Here is a 26,714-nt window from a genome sequence, read left to right on the forward strand (position 1 = left end):
TAGTAATAAAGAAACAAGACATGCTCACATTGTGTCCAAAGGGAACAGTGTAGAGCGATTTAGTGCAGTGTTAATCTCAATACCTGTATCATTTCATAATAAAATAATGGCTAATGAAAGCCAAATACAGTACAATACTAGATGTCAAAACACGCATAGTATTTACTCCACATACTTCAGATCACAGACTGCAGCTCTCCACTGTGCGTTTCCTGCCACAAATTAGCTGCACAACAGACGAAAAAGGTGTGGAATGGCAACACTGCCGTGTATATATAAACAAGACAATAATATCAAGTGCATCAAGGTATTTCAATGCAATGCTTCAGTGAGTCCAAAAAGTAAAATAATGTTATGGGTTAAATTATATGGAATTTTTGTTGTTCTAATAATACAATTATAACGCTGAATGTATTAATATTGTGTGCTATGTTACAGGGTTTTTGTTCTCAATAAAACTATGTTGTTGTATTAATTTTTGCACAGAAGTAGTACCCTTATTTACGTAAACCGGAAAATCCTGGGAAAAGGACTCTTTTTGTCTGGAATCCCGGGGCGTTGAAAACTCCCCAAAATGAGAAACCAAGTACAGTACAGTACAGTACCAACATTTCATCCAACCAACCTCCAAGGAGGTGGATAGGATCCGAGTTATTCCTCATTGGCTTGGTTATAAAGTGGACTGTCGGTAGTGTGGCGGTGTACATTAAAAGGTCTCATCATTGCCAACTGGATCTTCTATGCTACAGCTAATTTACCGAGGTTAAAATTGAGCTAGAAGAGATCCTACCTCTAGTTTTCTAGCTTTAATAGAATATTGAAGTACTGTATAGCCTAGCTGAATATGTGAAGGGTTCCTGAGCACTGTGGGGATCAACCTGTGCACTTGACACTGCAGTACACGAGCCAACTGATGAAGCTTGACATGAAAAGTTGGTGGTGTGTATGTGACCGTCATCACCTGTGCTGGGTACTGGGCACAGGGGGAAATACCCAGGTGGCATAAGCAAGTCTGCTCACTCTTTACTAATTTATACTAATAACCAAGTGCATAAAGCTGGTAATATATTTAATTCAATTTACATAAACTATACAAAATGCACTGAAGTAAGACAAGTAATATTTCAAACTTTTATATTTCAACAAAATGGAACAGTTGAGCTCACCCTAAAGCTGTCCCTTTCTCAAGAGGAAGTTAATTTGGGTCTTCCTCATCAACCATTAAAACTTACCTTTACAAAGTAATTCTTATACAGTACAGTACTAATATTAATTAATTTACTAGAGATGTGTTTTCCTATCTCACTGAAAAGTAATACACAATAATACTATAAAACTAGTCTAAAGATATTATTTGGTAGAACAAAAATAATTAATTTTATACAGTATACATAAAGTGTATATATATATATATATATATATATATATATATATATATATATATATATATATATATATATATATATATATATATATATATATATATATATATATATATATATATATATATATATATACAGTATATAATCTGTGATTACAAATTGTCAGCTACAGCTGTCTGTACACTATTAATTAGTGACCCAGAATAATTTTAACACTGTTGTATACCACACAAATCTAACATTCTGAACTATTACAGTATAGTATTACCAGTACAGTAATTTAATATATAATCCCTATACAGTATATATTATTTCAGAACTGCTACTTATATGTCTAAACTGGATTATGAGTACTGTACTGCATCAGGGTTTTTTAACTAAGCTAAAATATGCAACACAAGTAACTGTAGTACATATTTGCCCTTTATTTCATTTAAGTAAAACCTATATACGTAGCATCTAACTGACTGTAATAGAATAAAAATATACAAATAATACAATGCTAAATGAACAAACAAATTACCATGAATGAGTAGGAGGATCAAGAACACTAAGATGTTGTAACTTTTGAGAACTTACACATAACGGAATCTTGACATACTGTCTATAAATGAACTTGTTGCTCGAGGACTCGCATTGTGCTCACCCAGGTAACCCTCACCATTATTTGCTTGGCATCTCCTCTGATAAAAAGTTACCTCCCTTTTACAACCTTTTGTCCTTAATGAGGGACACCTGGAGCAACAGTTAGCATTCAGATTATTAGAATACGTTACAGTACTGTAAAGGGTCAAAATGTCACACCAGCAAATATGCACCATGGCTATCAGATTTTAGTTCAGCCATATTATATTTCGGGTGCAAATCCTAGCATCCCAAGTAACTTTCTGTAACTCTTTAACCATTGAGAGGAGCGATGGCATTTGAGCCACTGAGGCGAAATAGAAAAATGGATGACGGAGTACAATGCTACTAAATATGCTCAAACTGATAATGTGATCTGCACCTCCCACCACACACCTCTGTAGTGCTCGAGTTAGATACCACTGTGCCCACTGTCTGACCCACAACCCATATCTTACAGGTCACTGCAACACCCACACTGTCAAGTATAATACAATACAGTATACTGAGCACATGGAGCACATGTTCTTATTTTTGATGAACAGTTTAGCTCCACACCCAAAAGAAAATTCCTATGCTAAACTGAAGTGCAGAGCAATCCAAAGCTCTGAAATGTTTAAAAAATTGTTCGCTATTGAACCTACATGTTTCAGTTCTGTATAAAGTACCTAATTTCACAAATTAAATAAAAAACCTTTATTATTATATAAACTAAGAGCAGTGGCATACGCGTCACTCATTAACATGCATCATGATAAAAATTTCCTGATACTGTGGCATCCTCCTTTACACCCTCTAACAAACATTAACATTGATCTGATACATGATAACGTGAGCCAAACTAGGACCTTCACTTAACCAACTGCACCCTGTCCAAAATGGTCAACACATGCCTTTAACGGGTCATTTATAATCTACGTATAATGAAAGATTTACCTTTTCTGACTACTCTCCAATATACCACAAAAGGACCCCAAAAGATACAAGCTTCTAATATCTTCCTTGGGCTATCCTTAGGCAAATCAGCTTACTATTCAATGCTACGTGTATGCCTGCGCTGTTTATGTACAGTCCCCGCCACTTATAAGCCAAACAAACGGGCGGCCTCAAAATTCCTAACCAGCAACTTTGTTTGGACCATCCCTCCCCCACTTCTCAAAATACACAACAAAGGCAAATGATCGGTGGTCAGCCAAGGTGTAAAGTAAACACTTACACACGAAGTTATTAAGAAAAAATAACATTAAAAATGTATTTACTTACCGTTTCTAAAACCTGCCCATGCAAATGTGTTCAGGGGTAAGTGTTGTCTACCATTAATATAACACTAAAACTAGCATGACAGCCGTTGAACTCCCGAAGTGCTTACAGGAAAGAGGAAGATACTGTTGGCTGGCCATCTATACTGAACCTTGTGGGCAACTAGGATGTGAAGAACCTGAAATCCAACATGGCCAACCTAACACCTGACAGGTATAGTGGTGGGTTCATTCTTGTGTGAACGTCATGACTTTATTTTCCTATTTCAAATGGTAATTGTTGCTTCTCATCTCCCTTTCCAAGGACAGTGGGTACAACATTAAGATAGACTATAGGAAATCTTTAGATTAGTTCTTAGCCACCAATGCCAAGGGATAACCAATAGGCTTCACGGTTACATTATGTGAGAGGAGGGAATCTGGTTAGAAATACAGTACAGTTTTCTTTAATTTCCTTGATGCCTTGCTGATAAATGTACTGAACAGATTAATTACCTTTATAAATAGGGTCTGGTTTTTTCTTGTCTTTACCTTCAGATAAACCAGTTCAGCACATAGCTCACTGTTTACTTATCAACAAATACCTGCACATGGTTGAATTTGCCTTATACAGAGAATAGAGATGTGACATTACATTTCCAATCACCGGGTACTTTCAGATAATCTATTTACAAGAAAACAAAACAATGTGTAATATAAGCAAGTACTGTACTGACAAATTATATTTTAAATTCTTATTGTTGAAGTTGCTTTTAACCAAAAACTAAGCATTTTGAAATTACTATTCTAAATGTCTTTGATGACGTACAGTACTTCAGTAGACATCTGAAGGTATTACATGAAGATTAGACCGTATTTATTAAACACTGTAGATCTACCAGGAGGGGTTAGGTTAGAATAGATTAGGTTAGAATAGATTAGGTTTGGTTATGTTAGGTTAGTGTTATGGTGTTTAATCATCACATCTAGGGTGTCTAACCTTCATGTGATCCTTTTGAAGTAAAATGTATCCTACACAAAAACATTCAAACACAACACCTACAACACACACTAGCTCAGCTTACCTAAAATATCACAAATAAAAATGCCAGCGTGAAAGGAAAAATTATTATACAGTTCTAAATACAGAATAGTACAGTACTTTGAAAAGCTTTTATATCTATTACAGTACATTAGCAGCTCCTACAACAGATAAAAGAAAACATTAACGCCGTATTATTAAACATCTTCCCTCTCCGACAAAGAGTCTTCTTGAAGGAATTGTTCTTTCGAGCGGTATTTTTAATTGCTCGAACCTCTTCCCCTTCGTGTGGGACCAAATAGGGTAGGTCTGGTAATACGGTCCACTTCGCTGATGCATTATGGGTCGTCTTACTCGTGTGTTTGTTTACCTTCGTTGGCGCTAAAATTAAGAGTACTGCGCTCTCATCATGGAAATTTTTCCCCTCAATCATCAAGGGCAAGTCCTATATCGCAGAGAGAACGTGATTTATTAGTCCATTTGATTGGGGAGGAAAAGATTTTACAAAATAAAAATACTTGTGGAAAGCTTGTTGCTTTAAAGAAGCAAACATGGTTGCAAATAGCAACAGTTTCAATGCTGAGGAGTATGGGCCTCAGCGATCAGAAGAACAATTAAAGAAGATTTTGGAATGCAAAAAAAGAAGGATGTTAAAATTTTTTATTTTGTTGTGAAGTAGGTTACATTAAAGAGGGTGCAGATGACTACAATCTCTAAGACAATATGCTTAATTCAGTTATATGGGAAGTAGAGACTTCTCATTTGGTTCCCAGACAGAAACTCGCTTAAAAAACGGCTACTGTAAAAAGTTGCAGCAAGTAACTTAATTGTACTTATACTTTATTAATATATGCCGCATAAAGTCTGGAGACGATTTTCTCCCAGTGAAATTTGCCTCTATTCATTTTAATATTTCTAGGCAGGAGTCTTGCCAATTTATTTTTTCGAGACAGAAACTCATTTATAAAACTGCTAAAAAGTATAAAAAATTACCATAAATGTGCTTACCTGATTAGCACCAACATTAGTAAGATGAGATGACTCCAGCAGCTTGCATTTGGCAATGACAGGAAGCACAGCTTTTGCAAATGTCGTAATATGGGCCGTAAAACCAAAAATGTAAATAATGTAGATTTATAAAATTACCAATATGGGTTTCTTCGTACAGTACATTAATCGTATTGACTATAAATATTCAATAAAACTAACAAAACAATTACGAAGAGTGTGACGAAAAGCAGCTATTAATTACCTCATCAAATTTCAGCAAAACTGTATTAGTTTGTTTTCCGCCACCACACTCTTCGCGTGCTGCAGTAAAAGGTCCTTCGCATTTAAAAATACGGTTCTCGACACGAGGACCCTCTTCAAGGGAAGATGTTGTTTAATAATACAGGCATAAAACTGCATCAACCAAACAAATTGCTGTAACTTAATATTATCACTGCACTGGAACTTGCTTAGGTGAAATACTCAAGATATTAGCACAGAAACAATGCATCTGTGTCTTGTACAGTACAGTACGTACATTAAAGAGAGATATAGTAGTACAGTATAGTTGTTGATTTCTAGAAAAGAGAGTGAGAAGTACGGTAACTGAAATGTTTATAAGAGTATCAATATAGGTGCAGGATGAGATATAAAGCTTAAGAAGACAAACTGGAAGATACAAATACGATAAATAAAGAAGACACAAAGACAGTAAAATTTTCCAGGAGACAGACCTGAGATTAGGCTTGTATCTACTGATACGGGACACAGCAACACACCTGTGACTTACAGAAAGTGATGGGAGACTTGAAAAAAGAGTAAGATCTGAAAAGAAGAGTGAGCTAGCAAGCTTTCCAAACCTAGTCAAGAGAATAACCTGTTAAGACAAATGACCAAATTTTGTCGATCTGCATTTAAGGCGATCTATTGAGTAAGTATGCAGATGGCCATGCTCCATTAGTTTAATTATAGTGTCATACTGATTCTATAAGAGACTCAATATGGTTTTATACATACACACAGAGATGGAGAGAGAGACAGAGAGAGAGACTGTTATGCATCATGCCTTGGAAGCTCAATTCATTTAAGAAACAACAAAATATAACTCCAATGCTTCAGTAACACACTGGCTAGTTTCTGCCTTAGTTAGCAAGACAGAAGAAATGATGTAACTTGAGATGTGATTCATAATTTACACAATTCATTTTATACATTTACTGTACCAAAAATGAAGATAACTGGGTACAGTATTTACAAATATTAATCCCATAATCCTACCTCTGTACATATCATTTCAGGCATGATTTTGTCAGGTACCTTACACAGTACATTGAACATATTCTAGATATCAATTTGTTTAATGTATGAACTAATGTCATACTTCTGTGTACAGTACGGTATTATAAAGTCAACAAATTAGAAAAAGTAGAAGTGCAAATGGGTTAATGCAATATGTAAAATGACTTAATTATTTTGTTACCCACATGAGCTGAAAAAAAGACATTACTTATGAAAAAATATATGAGGAGCCATCAAGAATTATGAACAGTTCAATATAGTCTTCAATGAAAGATGCAATAATCAAAGCATTAGTTGCTCAAGTGATTATATTTTTTAGCACACCTGAACATGGTCATATCCAGCATACTCCTGCACCAGGGATATCAGCACAGGCAAGCAACATAATGGGGTGGTTGTGCCACACGTCTTCAGGATGAACCGACGAGCTGAGATGAACATGCTTGACTCACTGCAATGAATACAATAATGCAGTACTGTATCAATACAGTATACTCAACTGTATTCCTCATATCATTTTATGATGCTTTTCCACATTTGAATGAGTTACATATTGTTTAATTTAATAATACAGTATATATAATCAGTTAAAACAAACTTGTCAATAAATAATAGCCAATGCTAAATTACCAAGAACAATTTGTATAAAGAACACAAGAAGTGGCTATCTGCTGGTGAGTACAGTATAGTGCAGGGGTGGGCAAAGTATGGCCCGCGGGCCACATTTGGCCCGCCAAATTATTTCTGTGGCTCGCCACTGCATTTGTATTTACAAATACAAGGCTTTACTTTGTGTTAATATAATACATTTCCATCTACATTAAGTGTGTGGCCCACGAAGTGTGCCACCATTCATGAAGTGACCCCTCCATCAAAAATAATTGCCCACCCCTGGTATAGTGTAAGCAGTTGTACAGTATATTTTGTTTATTTCCTATACCAGTACAGTATATTATACATGTACAGTAAAGTTTGCATAAATAAATACAGCTCTGGGTCTGTCCGACTGTAGTCCAATGCGGAAACATTCACTATTGCCTGGAAAAAGTCCGTAGATGTGCGATTTTTTCTGAGGATAAGAAAATTCATTCCAATACCCAGAAGTCTCTCAAACTGGGAAACATTCCGCAACAATTGTTCTGGCTAATGGAGAGATTACTGTAGAGGGATGTGGGGCAAATAAACTATCCTGACCTTTTAATCTACTGCTAAAAAGAACCAGAAGAGAATAAAAATTGGTTGTTTGAAAGTGCACAGCTTTAATCAGAGTAATAAGAAGAGATGGACTGAAATTATGATGAGTCAAAGGTACTTAAAAGTTCTTGTTTTGTGCAAAAGAAAGCTAAGTGGCAAAGAGATGAGAGCACAGTACAGTCACAAGTGTTTGATAAAGTAAGTGCAAAAGTAAAAATGTCATTGTTGATGGGGATGAAATGTAAAGATGTGTATTAGAATATAAAGGGTGAATTGAAGACCATTATAAATTCCCTTAAATGCAGGGAGAGAAAGGTGGACTATAGAAAGTACTGTACACATAAGCCAGAGAACAAGAAGAGTGAGGAGGAAATACAGGAATAATTGTATTGAACGCTTCAGTAAGAGAGAACAGTGGTGATGGGAGATTTACATCCAAAATTAATTTACTGATTAAATGTATCACATCTGGGCATAGTAACAGTCATGTCATGGGTGCCATATTCACCTGAACAGAATTTTCTATTTACAATTAATAGAGTAAACTACAGTACGTACTGTACAGATGACATTCAGAATAACTATACTTTCAAGATTATAAAAATCTTGTTAAATAATCTGTTGTAAGCCAGCCTCCTTGATACAGTATAGGTATACTGTACAGTACTGTACAGAGCTTAAAAATTTCATCCTCTGTAAGAGACATTTGTTCCAAAAACCAAGGATAGGTGGTGGTACTATAGTTACCATCCCCTCCCCGAGTCTTGGAGATATGCCACCTCTGAAGGTCCCGAAGACTGGGACACTTGTGTTTAATAATTAGGGGGACCATGCAGTCGTTACATATAGGCTGGGGCTTTCAAGCATTCAGACGGTTGTGTGTCAGCCTAGAGTGGCCATTGCAAAACCAAGCCAAGGCTGTCCCCCATCTCTAAGGCATTCGGGAATACATTTAGGGGTACAGTGATCCCTCGGTTAACGAACGCCTCGGTTAACGAAATTTCGGTTAACGAACTGCCTTCCATAAGAATCTTCAATTCGGTTAACGAACAAAAATTCAGTTAATGAATTTCTTACGAACAGACCTCAACATGTTTTCGCTTGCACTGGCCGGGCAACCAGCTTTAGTATCAGTCCGCCAATACATTAATCGGTTCTAGGGCTTAAATTCCTTACTATTTTAGTAAATATCAAGAAGTTTATACTGTTCAATAATTTTAAAAGTTTAATATTCAATTTTTTAGTCATTTTAACAATTATTGAACATAATTGAAGGTAAAGTGACTAGTTTAATGCCCGGCATCCAGCCTCTTAACACAGCAAACAGGCGTTAGTCTCTGTTTTCACTGGAGGTAACATCTTGCTTGAGACTCTCTTCAACTAAATGCTTTTTTTCTGTGTTTCCAAGCAAATTATTTGTCATTTTGAAATATATTTTATATATTGACAATATATAATGCAGTGCAGTGTTGATTTAAAGAAAATAATCTTGAATTACACCAGAGAGCTAAAATTTTATGGGTGAAATGGTGCCATGGGGTGACTTCTCTTCCACCCCAATGCCTTCTCTTCTTCCTTCTCCTCCACCCCCATTCTAAATCCCATCATCATCATCATCCAGGAGCCTTCTACATACACACCTCAAAGTAAGTGAACTTTTCTACCATTTTTGTTGAATTTAGGCAATTTTCGGTGAGCTGGAACCAATTACCCAAAAACCCATTGAAACAATGGTTTCGGTTAACGAACGACCTTCTGGAACGGATTGAGTTCGTTAACGGAGGGGTCACTGTACTGTACTGTACTGTACAGTACTGTACACTATCAGGTAAGATAACAGTGAAGATAGAGGACTGACACATGTTAGTGGATAGGAAAAAAAAAATTTGTGAATGTTGAGTTATGTGAATGTACTAAGTCATTAAGAGGCATTTTATGTGTCTAAAAATACTTAGAAGTGAGATCATCTGTGAAGGGAAGGTTAAAAGAGGTTAAAATAAGTGAAAAGGGAAGTTATCCATCACTATTTTACTGAGATTTTCCACACCCTGCATGGCTTAACAGTGATTACTGTACCTGAGGGAACGGTGTCCTAGTTGCCATCAGGTAAATTTTAATCAAGTTTTACAATTGGATGACCTTCCTATCACTAACCCACGTACAGAGTGGGAACTGAGCATTATACTGTACAGTACAAGTATATAGGACTTGCAAGTGCTCTCTCAGTTGGGAAGGGAGAATTGCTTCTTCCCAAATTAATCAATTACTGGTACAAAGTGGGTGCAGGGCATATAAATGAAGGCAAATGATGGAGATATATGGAACACTGATGAATGATATAGGAGGTAGATGAGAGAGAAGTCAGCTGCTACCTGCATATGACTTTAGTGTGGATGAGTGTACTGTATACTGGCAGACAGTTTATAGTGAATGAAAGAGAGATAAAGCAATGAAACCAAAGAGACAGCGGACCATAGACATACAGGTAAATATTAACTTGAATAGACACAGAAATATGAAGTGTTCGAGTTATCTGGAGGTGGATGTAACAAACCAGAATGATGATGAGCTGGACAAGAGTTTGATCAAAATACAGTAACTATATAGAAATTTGCATACTTTCCAACAGTCAATATGTACATGATTTATCTACCACCTCAACAACCCCACACCTGTCTACCACCTCTACAACCCCACACCTGTCTACCACCTCTACAACCCCACACCTGTCTACCACCTCTACAACCCCACACCTGTCTACCACCTCTACAACCCCACACCTGTCTACCACCTCTACAACCCCACACCTCTCTACCACCTCTACAACCCCACACCTGTCTACCACCTCTACAACCCCACACCTGTCTACCACCTCTTACCATTCCAGAGGACCCTTGACAACTTGTCTCTATAAACGGCACTACATAATCTTCGATCCACCCATTCACTTCCGCCCTACTCGGCATTCCTTTTGTCACCGATGTTACCAAGAGGCATTCCTTCTTGACAACGAAGCAATCTGAAACTCTGTCAACGAAGAACATTTTAAAGGTGACACAGTGGCGCACCACCAGTCTAGGCCTAACATCATCCTTGAGGTCGAAGACATTTGTGTGATAAGCTTACACTTCATGCCTACCAATACATACCCGCATAATTATGACTCACTTAGCTATGTACTTCTTAAAGATTTATGAAATTCAAATACTTTGGGTGAAAAATGCTAAAAGTTAGGAGAGTCTAAAATACATATATGAATAGTCTGGAAAATGGCAGATAATGTCATGTTCCCTTTGCAACAAATGCAAAATCTAAAATCCCGTATACTGCATTGAGTCTGTATAAACTATCAAGTTAATCAGGAAACGGACAATTTACAGTGGGGCGGAAAAAGTAATTGTCTTGTACTGAATATATTTTTTCATCAAAATTAATTTTTGCTTCCTCCAGTCAGCTAATGATTCTTCTGAAGGCTATATCTTAATTTTATGTATATCATCACTACCGTCTTATGTAATTTACAAGTACTAACCGTCATTTGTCTTCACAAAATGATTGAAAACCACAAGCTCATTTATTCTTACTAGTACCGAATAGTGTAATGTGAAAATGGCTGATGATTTGGAAATAGATCTTGACGCTCCCGATAATAACTCTCACACCTGATGAAGTAAAACATTTACAATGCGTTTACGGCGTGATTTTTTTTTTGTGGGTCACCCAAAATTTGTAAAAGGTGCCCGAGTTACTAATAATACCCAAGTTTGGTATATAATCATACACGTATATCTAAAACCACGACAAAAGCAATTGTATTACCATTAGTCGGGAAAAGTAACATACTCACCCTAAAAAAAAAAGTCAAGATTAAAAAAAGAAAGAAAAAATACCCAGTACATGACAGAATGTGTGTGAGAGCTTAAAGAAGAGAAGGCTGGAGATAAAGTGAGGATGAGGCATAAGGGTCACTGCAGCTTGGTACCTCTTGACCTATGAGACTGCAGCGGAATATTTTATCCTGGGCCGTCCAACTGACATGGCCAGGTGCGAATTGTCAATTATTCAAAATATACTTTATTAAGCCTGACCTTACCTCTTCACGCATGCTGCAGTTAGTGTTTGGTTACGTCTGTTTGTATAATTCACTGACAAAATGTAACTAAAACCATAAAAATGATTGATAACCATGAAATATTTCTAATTTTCTCATAATGGAAAGGCTCCTTTTATATATAAAAAATCCCCTGATAACAACAATTTCCTAACGTCAGTATTGCAAAAAAAAAATTTGTTAAAAAATACAAATATCTGCTCACTTTTTTAACTCAGATTAGGCATAACTTCAGAATACCACTGATAAATGTTTTTTTTCTTTAATGGGTGGTGTGCAAACACTACAGGAATATTAACAGCACTAAAGCCGCTCTGAATTCTGCTTCCAGCAACGTAAGGTTTGATGTAGTATATCCATACAGGATGTATATACAGGTATTGTTATACACTACACAACACCTTTTAACACGAATGTTTTTGAAAGTTAAGTCTTGCACGCTCCACAAGTATTATTACGCCCTCTCCCTTGAACGCGTAAATTTCAAAACTAATTTAATTATAAAAATAAGGTTTTCCTCTTCTAATTTGGAAATATTAAGATTTTTCGGTCAATTGCCGATTTTATCAATACTTAAGAGTGTGTATATATATATATATATATATATATATATATATATATATATATATATATATATATATATCTTATATATATATATATATATATATATATATATATATATATATTTCATGTAAATCACAATGAAAACGTGGATAAGATAAATCTTGATAAAATCACACGGGAAAATGGAAACAACGGAGTACCTTAGCTTTCGTCTTTATTCAAGACATCTTCAGAGGCAACTGGATTACATGGACAGAGAGAGGCTTAAATATACAGGGTGACCTAAAAACATGAGGTCAGGTCATAATGATGACATCCACTAATCCCCACACCAACACACACGTAGAGGAGCTTAAGAGAAGGGTGGTGACGTGACTAGTCAGGTCAGGTAAAAAATAAGGGACCCACAAAATAACTATTATACATCTAGATCAAAGGTTTTCAAAGCATTTTTAACCTTGGGCCACTGACAAATAAATTTATGTAACATATTATCAGTTTTGAACTGACCATCACTAAGGTTTATTGATTTTAATTCCTTAATCAAACTAGCTTCAACCAGAAGTCTTTCTGTGACACAAGATGATTTGAATACTTCTAAGCAATGGGGTGATTATTATTCCTAACATGAACGAACAAGGCACTGCTTTCAGATGCAGTTCTGATATTATACTTATGTTGTTTGATTCTGAGCTGCAGTGTTTTTCCTGTCTGACCTACATAATTACAATTACATTTGCTACATGGAATACAATAAACACTTCCATTTACATTCAAACTTGGGCTATTCCTTATTAACATATTGGTAATGGTTGAGTCATACTTGAAAACAACATTAATATTTAGTTCGGTCCCCGCTTCAAATATTAATGCTTGTTTTCAAGTATGACTCAACCATTACCAATATGTTAATAAGGAATAGCCCAAGTTTGAATGTAAATGGAAGTGTTTATTGTATTCCATGTAGCAAATGTAATTGTAATTATGTAGGTCAGACAGGAAAAACACTGCAGCTCAGAATCAAACAACATAAGTATAATATCAGAACAGCATCTGAAAGCAGTGCCTTGTTCGTTCATGTTAGGAATAATAATCATCCCATTGCTTGGGGAAAAAAGCATAGAAGTATTTAAATCATCTTGTGTCACAGAAAGATTCTATTAGCTAGTTTGATTAAGGAATTAAAATCAATAAAACTTTAGTGATGGTCAGTTCAAAACTGATATTATGTTACATAAATTTATTTGTCATGCGGCCCAAGGTTAAAAATGCTTTTGAAACCTTTTGATCTATGTATATGAAGTTGTTTTGTGGTTCCTTATTTTTACACTCGACCTGGATTCAGTCACGTCACCAATTTTCTCTCTTAAGCTCCCTTACGTGTGTTGGTGTGGGATTAGGTGGATGTCATCATTGGTGACCTGACCTCATGTTTTAGGTCACCCTGCATATTTAAGCCTTCGTCCATGTAATCCAGTTGCCTCTGAAGATGTCTTGAATAAAGACGAAAGCTAAGGTACTCCGTTGTTTCCATTTTCCCGTGTGATTTTATCAAGATATATATATATATACTGAAATTTAATGCTAATATCAAGTCAGTTAACTAACTTAGGCCAATAAAATGTGTTGGTGGTACGGAGGTAACTACTACACCACGTGATGCCCCTCGTAACACCATCTGTGAGGGAACTAGTACTCCACGTGATGCCCCTCATAACACCATCTGTGAGGGAACTAGTACTCCACGTGATGCCCCTCATAACACCATCTGTTAGGGAATTACTACATCATCAGGCCCCTCATACATCATCTGTGAGGGAACTAGTACTCCACGTGATGCCCCTCGTAACACCATCTGTGAGGGAACTAGTACTCCACGTGATGCCCCTCATAACACCACCTGTGAGGGAACTAGTACTCCACGTGATGCCCCTCATAACACCACCTGTGAGGGAACTAGTACTCCACGTGATGCCCCTCATAACACCACCTGTGAGGGAACTAGTACTCCACGTGATGCCCCTCATAATACCACCTGTGAGGGAACTAGTACTCCACGTGATGCCCCTCATAACGCCATCTGTGAGGGAGTTACTACACTACGTGTCTGCTGTTCAACACCTCAGCTTACATGATCTAAGTGTAAACATTAATCTGTATGTTCACTGTATGTTCCTTCACCTTTCTCTAATGAAGGCTTTTGTTAAATCACCAATGTATGTAATAAGTCATTTGTGTCCAATGTATATTTTCAGCCTTCGGGCTGCAAACTTTCAATAAACCGTTTATTATTATTATTATAATTATTATTATTAATACATGTCAAGGGATCAAGTCTTTCTTGGCCCCGACACACGTGAGAAGGCTGTTTATCCATTGTGACCAGGGGTGCAGTGCTGCCGGAGCTCACCGGAGAGCCGCTCCGGCACCTCTGTTTGATTATTGCTAAAGAGGAAATAACATTTGTCACTTCCAAAATACGATATTTTTTTATTATTCGTATAGATACAATAATAATTCATGTAGAGATTCAAGCTTCTTTAACTTCATACATAATTAAAAACTAAATACCCGACGTGTGAGTATCGACACTCACAGGTACATTTCCTGTCCAAACGCTTCTGCTAGAGAAACGGAACGAGGCAGAGTTGCCAACCAACCGCTTTTGATGCTAATATTCAGCAATATTCGTGGCTTTAGCAATAGTTCATTAGACGTTCTTTTTTTTCATACAAGTCAGGCTTGTATCCCTGTGCAGGGGTTTAGATTGAAGAAATGTGGAAGAAAAAGAAGAAAATTTATCCCTGGTTAGACTTCAAGGATGATAAACTTGGGTGTAAAGTATGTGCAAACATAAGCAACTGACACTCTTCACTTCTAAGGGTTCGAGGCTGTCAAATGAACGGCAAATGTGCCAAGTATCCTATTATGGAGCCGATCGAAGTACACACTTGAAGTCTCTCAGAAAAGCCATTGCTGGACACAAACTATCAAAAGCTCACATTCCTGCTCGTGTTGAAAATAAAGCTAGTGATGATGCTCTTGGAAAATTATGTGACCCATGAACACTTCGCATCTAAAGGCAACTTGTTCAATTTTTCGTTCTGCATATTATTTAGCTAGGAATGACAGACCATACTCTGATCACTTTGGCTTACTGAAACTTCAAAACAAAAATGGCATTGATATTGGATTTGGACTGCATTCCCTCACTAGTACTACAGACATCATTAATCACATAGTCATTAATATGAGGAAGAAAATTTGCCAGCATATCGAGGGCGACAGGGAAGGGAAGGAGGACAGATGGGCTTTACAAAACTGACAGATCCCCAGGGTAGAGACAAGACTTTATGGCGATCTACCTGTTAGCAACCACTACTCTGACCTTCCTTTCCTACCTCCCTTCCTTCCCCCATCCCTCCCTCCTTAACCTGCGTAGGTCCCCATCCTCACCGCCTCCCTCCTATAGTCTCGGGTGTTCAAGGCCCCCCCCCCCACATAACCTCTTTTAAGGCATCCCTCTCTCCCATTAGGATGAACTGGTGGAGTAGGAGAGAACAAGGAGGAAGAGGGAGGTAGGGGGGAAGAGATAGATATATAAATAACGCTGGGAGAGGAAGGCGACCATCTACCTGCCTTTCACTTCATCCTCAACATCGAGTTACCAACCATATGTTTCTGTGAAGATTTAGCGCTCCAACACACACACACACACGCACGCGCACACACACACACCTCCTCAGCCAACATACCACACCCACAAGCTAATGAAATACTGGCACATTCTCTCATAATCACCTGTGAAGTTATTTAAAGTTTAACAAACTAATTCCCTCATACCAGGAGCACACGACAATTCCTCTACATACACCTGGGTCAGAGGACGTGACCCCATCCTCCCTCACTCCCTCAGCTACACACACACACACACACACACACACGTTTACGTCCCTATAAGATATCGAGTCATCAAAGTTGGCGAGTCCTCCTCCAGGGGTGGTGATGGTGGGTCCTCCTCTAGGGGTGGTGATGGTGGGTCCTCCTCCAGGGATGGTGATGGTGGGTCCTCCTCCAGGGATGGTGATGGTGGGTCCTCCTCCAGGGATGGTGGTGGTGGGTTCTCCTCCAGGGGTGGTGGTGGTGGGTCCTCCTCCAGGGGTGGTGGTGGTGGGTCCTCCTCCAGGGGTGGTGGTGGTGGGTCCTCCTCCAGGGGTGGAGGTGGTGGGTCCTCCTCCAGGGGTGGAGGTGGTGGGTCCTCCTCCAGGGGTGGAGGTGGTGAGTCCTCCTCCAGGGGTGGTGGTGGTGGGTCCTCCTCCAGGGGGGGTGGTGGTGGTGGAACCTCCTCCAGGAGTGGTGGTGAGTGGGTCCTCCTCAGGGGTGGAGGTGGTGGGTCCTCCTCCAGTGGGAGGTGGTGGGTCCTGTCCAGGGGTGAAGGTGGGTGAGTCCTCCAGGGGTGGTGGTGGTGGGTCCTCCTCCAGGGGGGGTGGTGGTGGGTCCTCCAGGTGTGGTAAAAACTGCGATAACTAACAGACGTCCTTAGAAACCTTTCTGTTTACAAGATAACAGTGGTGCCGGGTCCCGTGCCCCGTCCCGCCACCCGTCAGTGTCCCTAACTGACCAAGACGCCTGCCTCCTGACACCACCTCAGGTAATGATGGCGACAGCGTCTTTTCATTACCAAGGTCTTGCCGAGTCATTTTGGGTATTGTTCCCATGGCGACAATGATATTTTATACGTCGATAACTGACACTGCAGTGGAGTGGTCCTCTCCAGACAGGTAAATTATATGCTCTCGTAAAGTGAATGGTGTTGAGTCTGTACATAGTAAACGGGTCCCAGAAGACTTATCCTACGTTATCTGTAAGCTACTCAAGTGCTTCTTAACGATTTAGGACGGCACTGGAAGTGAAAACAAATAACTTAGGAACCCCGAGTGTAGGGAGTTCAAAGTTTAGTTCCGTAACACTAAAAAATAATCAAAAGCGCACTAGTACAGATTAGGTGCGATAATACTCCTGCAACTCGTTTTACCAATAACGTCTCAAGTGTAGTTACCAGTACTATATCAAGTGTATTATCGGCAATGCCTCAACCAGTACACGCTTATAATTACACCAAAACCCACACTATCAAAGTTCTAAATACTGGACTATGTGATATGATAATTGTCATCAGCTGGAGCCCCGAGTAATGAGTGACATCATCTTGGCTGCACGTGGGAAGACAGAAGGGAGGGGAGAGGGAGACGGAAGAAGGGAGGTTGCCAGACACACGGGTACAGGCATAGTCGTCTTCTCACACTGCAACGGGTGAAGCACAACACCCCAACACACCCCACCCACACACCCACACACACACACACACACACACAACAACAGATGACTCAACACATACCTGAGCAGATAAGCATCAATTTCTTCAGTGGAGGTGGTGGAGATAATCTCGCACTTCACTATCTGCATCACCGCCTCCAGCTGTGATCTGTAATGAATTAGGTCAAGTGATGAGTGAGTCTTCTTCACTTAGACACCAAGTAAACAGAAGCAGCACATACAAAGAATTTTAAAGAATATTGCACAATGCTTTAACATTTAAGTACTTGGAGCATGTAATCATGTCACAAACAGCCCTTTGGCTTTCTTTAAAACATATATAAAATATTGCCACTTGAAAATAAGGCAACTTTAACGTTTCACAATTCTGGTTAGATGTTTAAGAATGGATTACAACATTAAAAGTATGTATTAATTGATAATTGTTGACGGCTAATATACTGTATATATTAATCTAAAATACGCACTGAAAAACTTTAGTTCCTGAAGTGCAGTCAGTAATGGATCAAAACAACGTTCTGACTCACTTCCTGCCTTCTTACAGTTCGCTCCTGCACTGCTTACGCGGCAATACCACTTTCAGTAATAAATATTATACTTCACAATATATAATAAATGTATATATGCATATCCTACACTATAATCACCTGGAGAAGCACCGATTGATCAATGATTCCCAGCATGGCTTCACAAGCGGACGTTCTTGCCTAACTAATCTATTAACATTCTTTTCATCAGTTTTCGAATCGGTGGACGAGGGGCACAATTATGATGTGGTATATCTCGACTTTAGCAAAGCCTTCGACAGAGTCCCCCACGAAAGACTAATTAGAAAGGTAGAAGCTCATGGCATCAAGGTGACATCCCTTAAATGGATTAGGGCGTGGTTATAGGACAGGAAACAGCGAGTGAGCATTAACGGCACTAAGTCCCATTGGAGCAACGTCACAAGTGGAGTTCCCCAAGGCTCAGTACTTGGACCATTATTATTTATTATATACATAAACGACATAGATATCGGCATAGACAGCAACATAAGTAAATTTGCTGATGACACTAAAATAGGACGTGTTATTAAATCTGACGAGGACTCGGCAAAACTACAGGAAGATCTAAACAAATTTTTCGAATGGTCTGAAAAATGGCAGATGAAATTCAACGTCGACAAATGTAAAGTACTCAGTATAGGAGATGTAAACAGGGAAACCAGATACCAGATGAACAACGATGCCATAGAGAAATCCGACTGCGAGAGAGATTTAGGAGTAATGATAAGTAGGAACCTTAAGCCAAGTAAACAATGTGTTTTTGCTCGTAACAAGGCTAATAAAGTACTTGGGTTCATACAAAGGAGTGTTAGTTACAAGACTAGCGAGGTCATCCTAAAACTGTATCTTGCTCTTGTGAGACCACACCTGGATTACGCAGTTCAGTTCTGGTCACCGTATTACAGAATGGATATAGAATCCTTGGAAAGAATTCAGAGGAGAATGACAAGACTAATCCCGGGCATTAGGAACCTTGAGTATAGAGACAGGTTAAAGCATCTTAATTTGCACTCCCTTGAGAGACGTAGAGCGAGGGGCGACCGTAATAGAGGTGTATAAGTGGAAGGCAGGGCTAAACAAAGGGGACATTACAAAGGTACTCAAACTATCCAACCAGGAGCGAACTCGCAACAATGGTTTTAAATTAGACAAATTTAGATTTAGGCGTGAAATAGGTAAACACTGGTTTGGAAACAGAGTAGTGGATGAATGGAACAAGTTACCAAATATCATCATTAACTCGAATACGCTGAATTGCTTCAAACACAGGTTGGATGCTCATATGAGCAATAGGGGTTGGGTGTAAACGGGACTGCCCAGTATGGGCCAATAGGCCCGCTGCAGTTTCCTCCATTCTTATGTACTTATAAATACTTTATTATTATTATTATTATTAAACATGTAAAATCGAAGGGGGGTATGTTCTTTCATGCTTATTAATTTACATAGATATGCAAAATATTGATGGAAAAATAATGTACTCCACCTTATATAAATACAACAGTAAACCGACTACAGTACAAATTTTATGAACCTTTAATATTCCATAGCCTAGTACAGTAATATTTAAGCACAAGATATTTCTACACAACAATAACCGATATGAAAAAAAAATTCTACACAACTATTACACAATAAAATATTGTATTCCTGGTACAGTATAAGCTGTATGTAGGGTGGACGTTTGGGCCATGAGCTGTATGTAGGGTGGACGTTTGGGCCATGAGCTGTATGTAGGGTGGACGTTTGGGCCATGAGCTGTATGTAGGGTGGACGTTTGTGAGCCATGAGCTGTATGTAGGGTGGACGTTTGTGGGCCATGAGCTGTATGTAGGGTGGACGTTTGGGCCATGGGCTACAAATTTCCTAAATGTAAATTATAATCCCATTAATACCCCTGAGAACCTTCTAGTCAGGAGCCTTCAGGCCAGGTTATTTATATTACTTGACCCAAGGCCCAGACGGTCACTGTACAGTACATTAGTCCCAGAGTTACAGACATAAAGGTTCACCGCAGCTTAGTCTCAATCTTAAGATAACAGAATTAACAATTGATATCTTATATTGGCCGTCTGGGGGAGAACACGGTAACCATAAGTGGTCAGAATTTCATAAGGAATCCACATATCCTACTGCAGGATCCCCCAGCTCACGCCAGGGGAGAAATTCTTCAGGTGGGTGCGCTCGGGGCGGAGTCGTCAGTTGATCACCACAACCTAATACTCAGGTAATGCTACCCTAACCCCCCGCCCATATCGCGTATAGGAGTTAATCTTCAGGTGAAATAAGCTGGAGGGCTTTATCTTCAGGTGGCAATAAGCCCTAAACCTCCTGGGTCTGGTTAATGGGTCCGGTGGACAAGCCTGGCCACGTGTAGGAGGAAGGGGGAGTCAACTCTACAAATTAATGAAACTAAACAAGAGCTGCTCAGGGTGGACACATCACTTAACCCTGGCATGGCTGACCTTCACTCCTGTCTCGTATGAGGAGACTGACACGCCCGTATTATTAAACATCTTCCCCTGAAGAGGGTCGTCGTGTTTCAACCCGAGTTTTAAATCAAATGAGTCCTGAGGGACACCGCAGTACTTAAATTATATTTTATTGGAAATAGTTAATTTTACCGCCACACCACCCCGTTAAGTATAGTACTGCTGTGTCCCTCAGGACCCATTTAATTTAAAACTCGGGTTGAAACACGACGACCCTCTTCAGGGGAAGATGTTTAATAATACGGACGTGAGACAGCAGAGGTGAAGGAGGGGCGAGGTCAAGGGTCATGCTGTTACTGGGTCAACCTATCAACCTTTTGGATACAAACGTTGAGAACATAGTCATCCTCAAGAGGTCCAAGAGGGCACTGCCTACGCCTGCATAGAGCTACAGTCCACCCGCACTGGCGAACCCCAACGCTTCCCCGCCATTACCTTGGATATACTGCAGGTACAACTGGGAGTACATCGACAACCCGGAGCCTCTGGCCGCACTACACGTAAACTCTGTCGACTCCCCTACCCGACACCCTGGCATGTCCCACACCAGCTGTCCCCATCACGCCATCGTCATCTTGACCAATGATCTCCCTCCTACACACAGTGACACTTGGCAGTATTAGAGGCCCAGCAGTACGCTTTCTCATAAACAGATGAACCTGTACACTTGTCCATCCTTCACGAAATTACTGGTGATTAAATGTATAAGTAACATCTAACATACTGTATATCAAAGCCAATATCAATATGATCCATTGAATTTGAAGCGAGATAAGACGAATTATAATCCAACTTTTCACGTAAGCTACCCCCTAGCTGTCAGACCGTGAGGTAATTTCTACCAAAGACTCGAGAAGACGGACAAAATACGTTTAAAGATTAAGAAAACTAAACGTGCACACTGAACACTATGAAGCTGTTCCCGCCTGTTGTTACCTACGGTCTCGCGTCATGCTCACCGATGATTAAATACTAACCCTACCTGGTGGAGGGGTGGGGGGATATCAGCACCCTAGTATTGTATGTAATTCACCCCAATATAATATTGGTACACGCAACATTTGTCATGAACTGTTTACTTAACCAGTTCCTTCTCAGAAGTGGCCATGTCAGCACAACACTCGAGCGTATCTAAACACTGACTGACGGTTGGCTAACAGCTCTCCTCTCGAGGTGACACTTACTGGGTGAGAGAAGCTGAGGAGGAAGTAACGCTTCCGGGGAAGACAGACAACAGGAGGTCACATCACCTAGGTGAGAGAGAGATTATAACCACTGAACAGGTAAGTGGCCAACTAAACTAAGGGCAGCCTCCAAGTGTTGCTCAGACTCTTATCTGGAGAAGACTCCCAGACCTCCTCCCATTAAGAGTTTCAGAGCTTATCTTAAATAATTTGTTATAACATACAGCATAACGGGTGGTGTTAGGTCGGTCTATATCACCCGATGATTAAACTTAACCCAATCCAGCTTAATCTAATCCCCTCCCAAGGGAAAATTAAGGTATTTAATCATCAGGTGAAATAAGTTGAGTAGGTTTAATTATCAGATGAAATAAGCTATGGGTTTAATGATCAAGTGGGTTTAATTTTCAGGTGAAATAAGCTGAGTGGGTTTAATTATCAGGTGAAATAAGCTGAGTGGGTTTAATTATCAGGTGAAATAAGCTGAGTGGGTTTAATTATCAGGTGAAATAAGCTGAGTGGGTTTAATTATCAGGTAATACGAAAATACCACTTCGAGTCTCTTACGATTAAGGTACAAATCCCTTTATAGAAGTTAGTTTCTTTAACACACACACACTCTGTTGTTGAGTCACGCGCACGACAACACGGCGAATTACAATGATAGAGGACCTCCTACAGCCGCCATGGTGTGTCAGGTGCTGGTCACATTAGTTTTCATAAAACATATTCGTATTTGAGGACCGAGTTCCTGTATTCACTCAACCCCTGTACTGTGCTAGGAAGGACTAGTGTCTCCGCCAAGGCTCTCAAGGCCTTACCTCTAACTCTCACACAATGTCACTCTGCTTCTTCTTAATGAACAGTGTGTTTTCAAACAATTTCAAAATTCCTCATAATGAAGATGGTGAAGTATGTCTGGGATAATAATGGCAAGAGATCATGTTGATAAACAAGTCCTGCAAACACCCGATGTGTAAATTACATGTGGCAGATAAAGTGAAGTAGATAAATCATGTTCTTTTAAAAACGACAATCATCTCGCCTCAAATTTTGTAATAGGGATCCGAGTCATGAAGGCTGTAGACGTAGGGGCAAAGCAGACCCTGGGACAGAGGACATAACCTCCTAGTGTCTGGTGTACGGGGTGAGGCACTTTGCTTCTCCCTGTCTATAAAATAAGTAAATTAAATGAAGGCTTTCTTGGGTTACTCTTCTTTGGATTGACAATCTATTTACACGCTGAAAAAACATGAATTTGTAGGGTGACTTTACTCAATATATTATCTGTTCACTTTTCCCCAAGATGACAACTGTGTGAAGCTAACGTAGGAGGAGGAGTCAGCAGGTCGCCAGGCGGAGGTCCCTCATTGGGTTACTTCACCCCCTTAATAGGACGTTGGTTCACTGTCATGGTGTTCAGTCGTCACCCACTGTATCCGATACAGTACTTACTTACGTGTCGCGTGATGATTAGGCATCCCAGCTTATTTCACCAGGTGATTAAACACTATCTGGGATAGTTAAGTGTGATTAGGGTAGTTAATCATAAATGAAATAGGAACGCATAATGTTAGTAACCACTGAGTGACCAATAGACAACGTACATGGGTGTGGGGGGGGGAGTAAACACGGGGACTTCCAAGGCGACACAACAAACCACAACATATCAGATGTAAACCAGTTTAAACTATCATGGTGCAACAGCCGCGGTCCCCTCCGACACACCTACTGCTCGACCCAGAGCCTGGACACTGCGAAGTCTTTATTCCACACCAGGAAACACTAATAAACTGCTTTGACGCCTTTACTTCATGAAACTAATCAATACGTGTACAATACTTTCGTAAAAGAAAATCATTGTTAGTTACTTCTCGTTGGGCGAGTTTATACCGGTATCTATTGTAAGTGAGCTTAATACACAGACTAATATATTTCCATTCGTAAATACGTCACAAATACATAGCTACAGTAAATAAAGAAAAACATAAGGAAAGGCTAAGACTGGGGGGGGGGGGGTCATTACTTACTGTACGAGTTAACTTGTGAATCTATAACAAATCAAACCTCAAAAATAGCAATTGTCTGAAACATATATTTTAGTAGACAAAAGGCTGTAACAAAATACGAAGAGGATCACCTGAAGAATCGCCCTCCCAGCTTACCCAACCTAAAGATTCACCACCCTAATGCTGCCATAAACCCCAGGCAGTGGTTGATCTTGTGGCGAGATAAAATAGGATCCACAAGAACAAAGGAGTATATATCCCCGCCTCCTTCCCCACCTTAAAAAAAAGTCCTATGGTCATGAAACGGAGTGTGGTACACCTTTCCCTCGCGTTACTAAGCGCCACAATAGGTGGGGGGGGGGGGTAGAGGTGGTAGAAGCGGTATCGCTCTTGCCTCGCAAGCAAGATGTCACGGGTTTGATTCCCGGGTCGGTGGAAGTTGTTTGGACATACTTCCTAGCCCCCATTAGTCCCTGCTCACCTAGCAGTAAAGTAGGTACCTGGTGTAAGTCGAAAGTTGCGAATTGGTATTCAGGGAAAGTTGTTGGAGCTTCCAATAACTTGATGACATAAACCACTGACTCTTCAGGCTTCTACGCCCTTGTCTCTTCAGGCTTCTACGCCCTTAACTCGTGAGACATAAAGGCAAGCATGAACTTAGCATGCTTCCCTGTTGGGCGCTGTAAACGCTTCTGCGCTTCACCTTACACAAGGATGTAGGGGGGTGCCCAATATATAAAAAAAAATGGTGGGTGGACTCTTGGAAGGAGAGGGCAGTGGGCCAGACTCTAAGCCACGCTCGCAGCCTGCTCACTCTCATGCCGCCAGCTGCCCACTTCTCCAGCCAGATAGATAAACAGATATATATTTGTTCAGTTATTAATTATAAATATGTAGACAGAAACAACCTGGGATTTAATCGAGCGAAGACCCGGATTGTAAAAATAAATCGCGCAGGGATCACTCCAACACGCTGGGAAGCTTCAGGTTACACATTCCGCAACTATGTAACTGTATATTTTCAGCCGTTTGGCTGCCATGTTTTCTCAATAAACCGTTAATTATTATTATTGTCAACAAATCTTGGTTGGATGGATATATGAGCGATAGGGGTTGGGCCTAAACGGGGCTGCCTAGTATGGGCCAATAGGCCCGCTCCAATTTCTTCATTCTTATGTTCTTATAACCAAGAAACAAGCCCGCCAGGTGAGTACTTGGCGCATGTGACCCAGGTGAGAAGCCCGTGGCGGAAACTGGCAAGGTGAATATTATTATTTGGGCGTGTCAGTGAGGGAGTAAGGTGTTAAGCTGGGGGATAATATTCGGGTGACCTGAAGTGATTCATGCACCGAAATACAGAGTGAACAATTAACTCACTCTTAACAGGTTTACTATAGAACTCGTGGGTAAGACGTTAACCAAGTCACTCTACAGTCCACCCAAATGTTCCCTCCCTCAGACAACACAGGAATTATATCACCATAATTTGTTATTGCATCTACTGCACTGAATGATTACAGTGAAAATTTTTAATTATTTCCCTAAATTATGAAATTTTCGTTCAGGTTAACAAGTTATGTTACATCTGTTCGACTTGGGGTGCTTCGGGATCGACCAGAATTTATATATATATATATTTTATTTTAGAAGTTGCCCCGCGAGGGGGTTAGTTTATTGGGCACCCCCTTACATCCTGTGCAAGTTGAAGCGCAAAAGCGTTTACAGCGCCCATCTGCGAAGCATGAGTAGGTTCGTGCTTGCCTTCATGACTCGTGCATTAAGGGCGTAAAAGCCTGAAGGGTCATGGGTTTTGTCAGAAAGTTACATAAAGTGACAGAATGATGAGAGTGTGGGGGGGAAAATTCCCGGTACAATTCATCTGTTTATGTCAAAGTGTGGCAGGTCCCTAATAATGTCAAGTGCCAGGCCCGTCTCTAGGAGGAGGGATATCTGGTCGGGGCGAGGTGTTGGGAACGGTTGGGGACCTGTAGGATGAGGTCATAGAGCAAGTGAGGATGTAGTGACCCCTCAGGGCGAGTCGAGTGCTGTATTCAAGCTTGGCAACCGCACCCCATAATGTGTATGTAAGGGCATTTTAACCCTATTGGCCGAGCTTCCCCTCCCCCCCACTCCTGACAACTGATAATGAGGCGCCAACGGGAAGCGATATATCATAAAGCACTGTAACAACATATTTTGCATCAAATAATAATGTGGTGTTAATTTACGAAAACTAAATCCAGGGAAACATTGGTTTCTTCAATGATACCGAATATCAAAAAAGTTATCTAAAAATGAAGCAAGCATGACAGATTAAGACTAGTACGGTACTGCTCATGAAAAGACGTAATGACTTAAATTATGTACTGGAACTTAAATTTGTGGGAGGAAGCCAGCCTCCCAAATAAACAAACCCTTGTCTATACATAAACTGAGTAATGTTAACTTGCATGGCTATTTTATTGAATAAATACTGTATCTATTTATCTATCTGTCACAGTCATTCTGAGAACCGGGAGAAAGCGGCAGTAACATCTCTTTTCAGCTTTTTTCGAAACAGTGGACGACGGGCACGATTATGATGTGGTATATCTCGACTTGAGCAATGCCTTCAACAGTCCCCCACGAAAGATTAATACGAAAAGTGGAGGCTTATGGCATTGGAGGAGATATTCTAAAATGGATTAGGGCGTGGTGACA

General features: G+C 39.9%; 1 protein-coding gene across 2 annotated transcripts in view; it reads right to left on the bottom strand.

Moving 5' to 3' along the window:
• Positions 1-26,714, bottom strand: part of LOC121856049 (S-adenosylmethionine decarboxylase proenzyme-like) — a 46,048-nt gene that overhangs the window by 14,578 nt on the left and 4,756 nt on the right. For both annotated transcript variants that reach the window (XM_042351327.1, XM_042351326.1), the window contains exons 2-3: positions 17,843-17,929; positions 6,900-7,026 (exon numbers count right to left, since the gene is read on the bottom strand). In XM_042351327.1, the coding sequence (XP_042207261.1) occupies positions 6,900-7,026; positions 17,843-17,929 (214 nt within the window). The remainder of the gene's footprint in view (positions 1-6,899; positions 7,027-17,842; positions 17,930-26,714) is intronic.

The sequence above is a fragment of the Homarus americanus genome, unplaced genomic scaffold (assembly GCF_018991925.1).
Source record: "Homarus americanus isolate GMGI-L3 unplaced genomic scaffold, GMGI_Hamer_2.0 scaffold19117, whole genome shotgun sequence".
NCBI lineage: Eukaryota > Metazoa > Arthropoda > Malacostraca > Decapoda > Nephropidae > Homarus > Homarus americanus.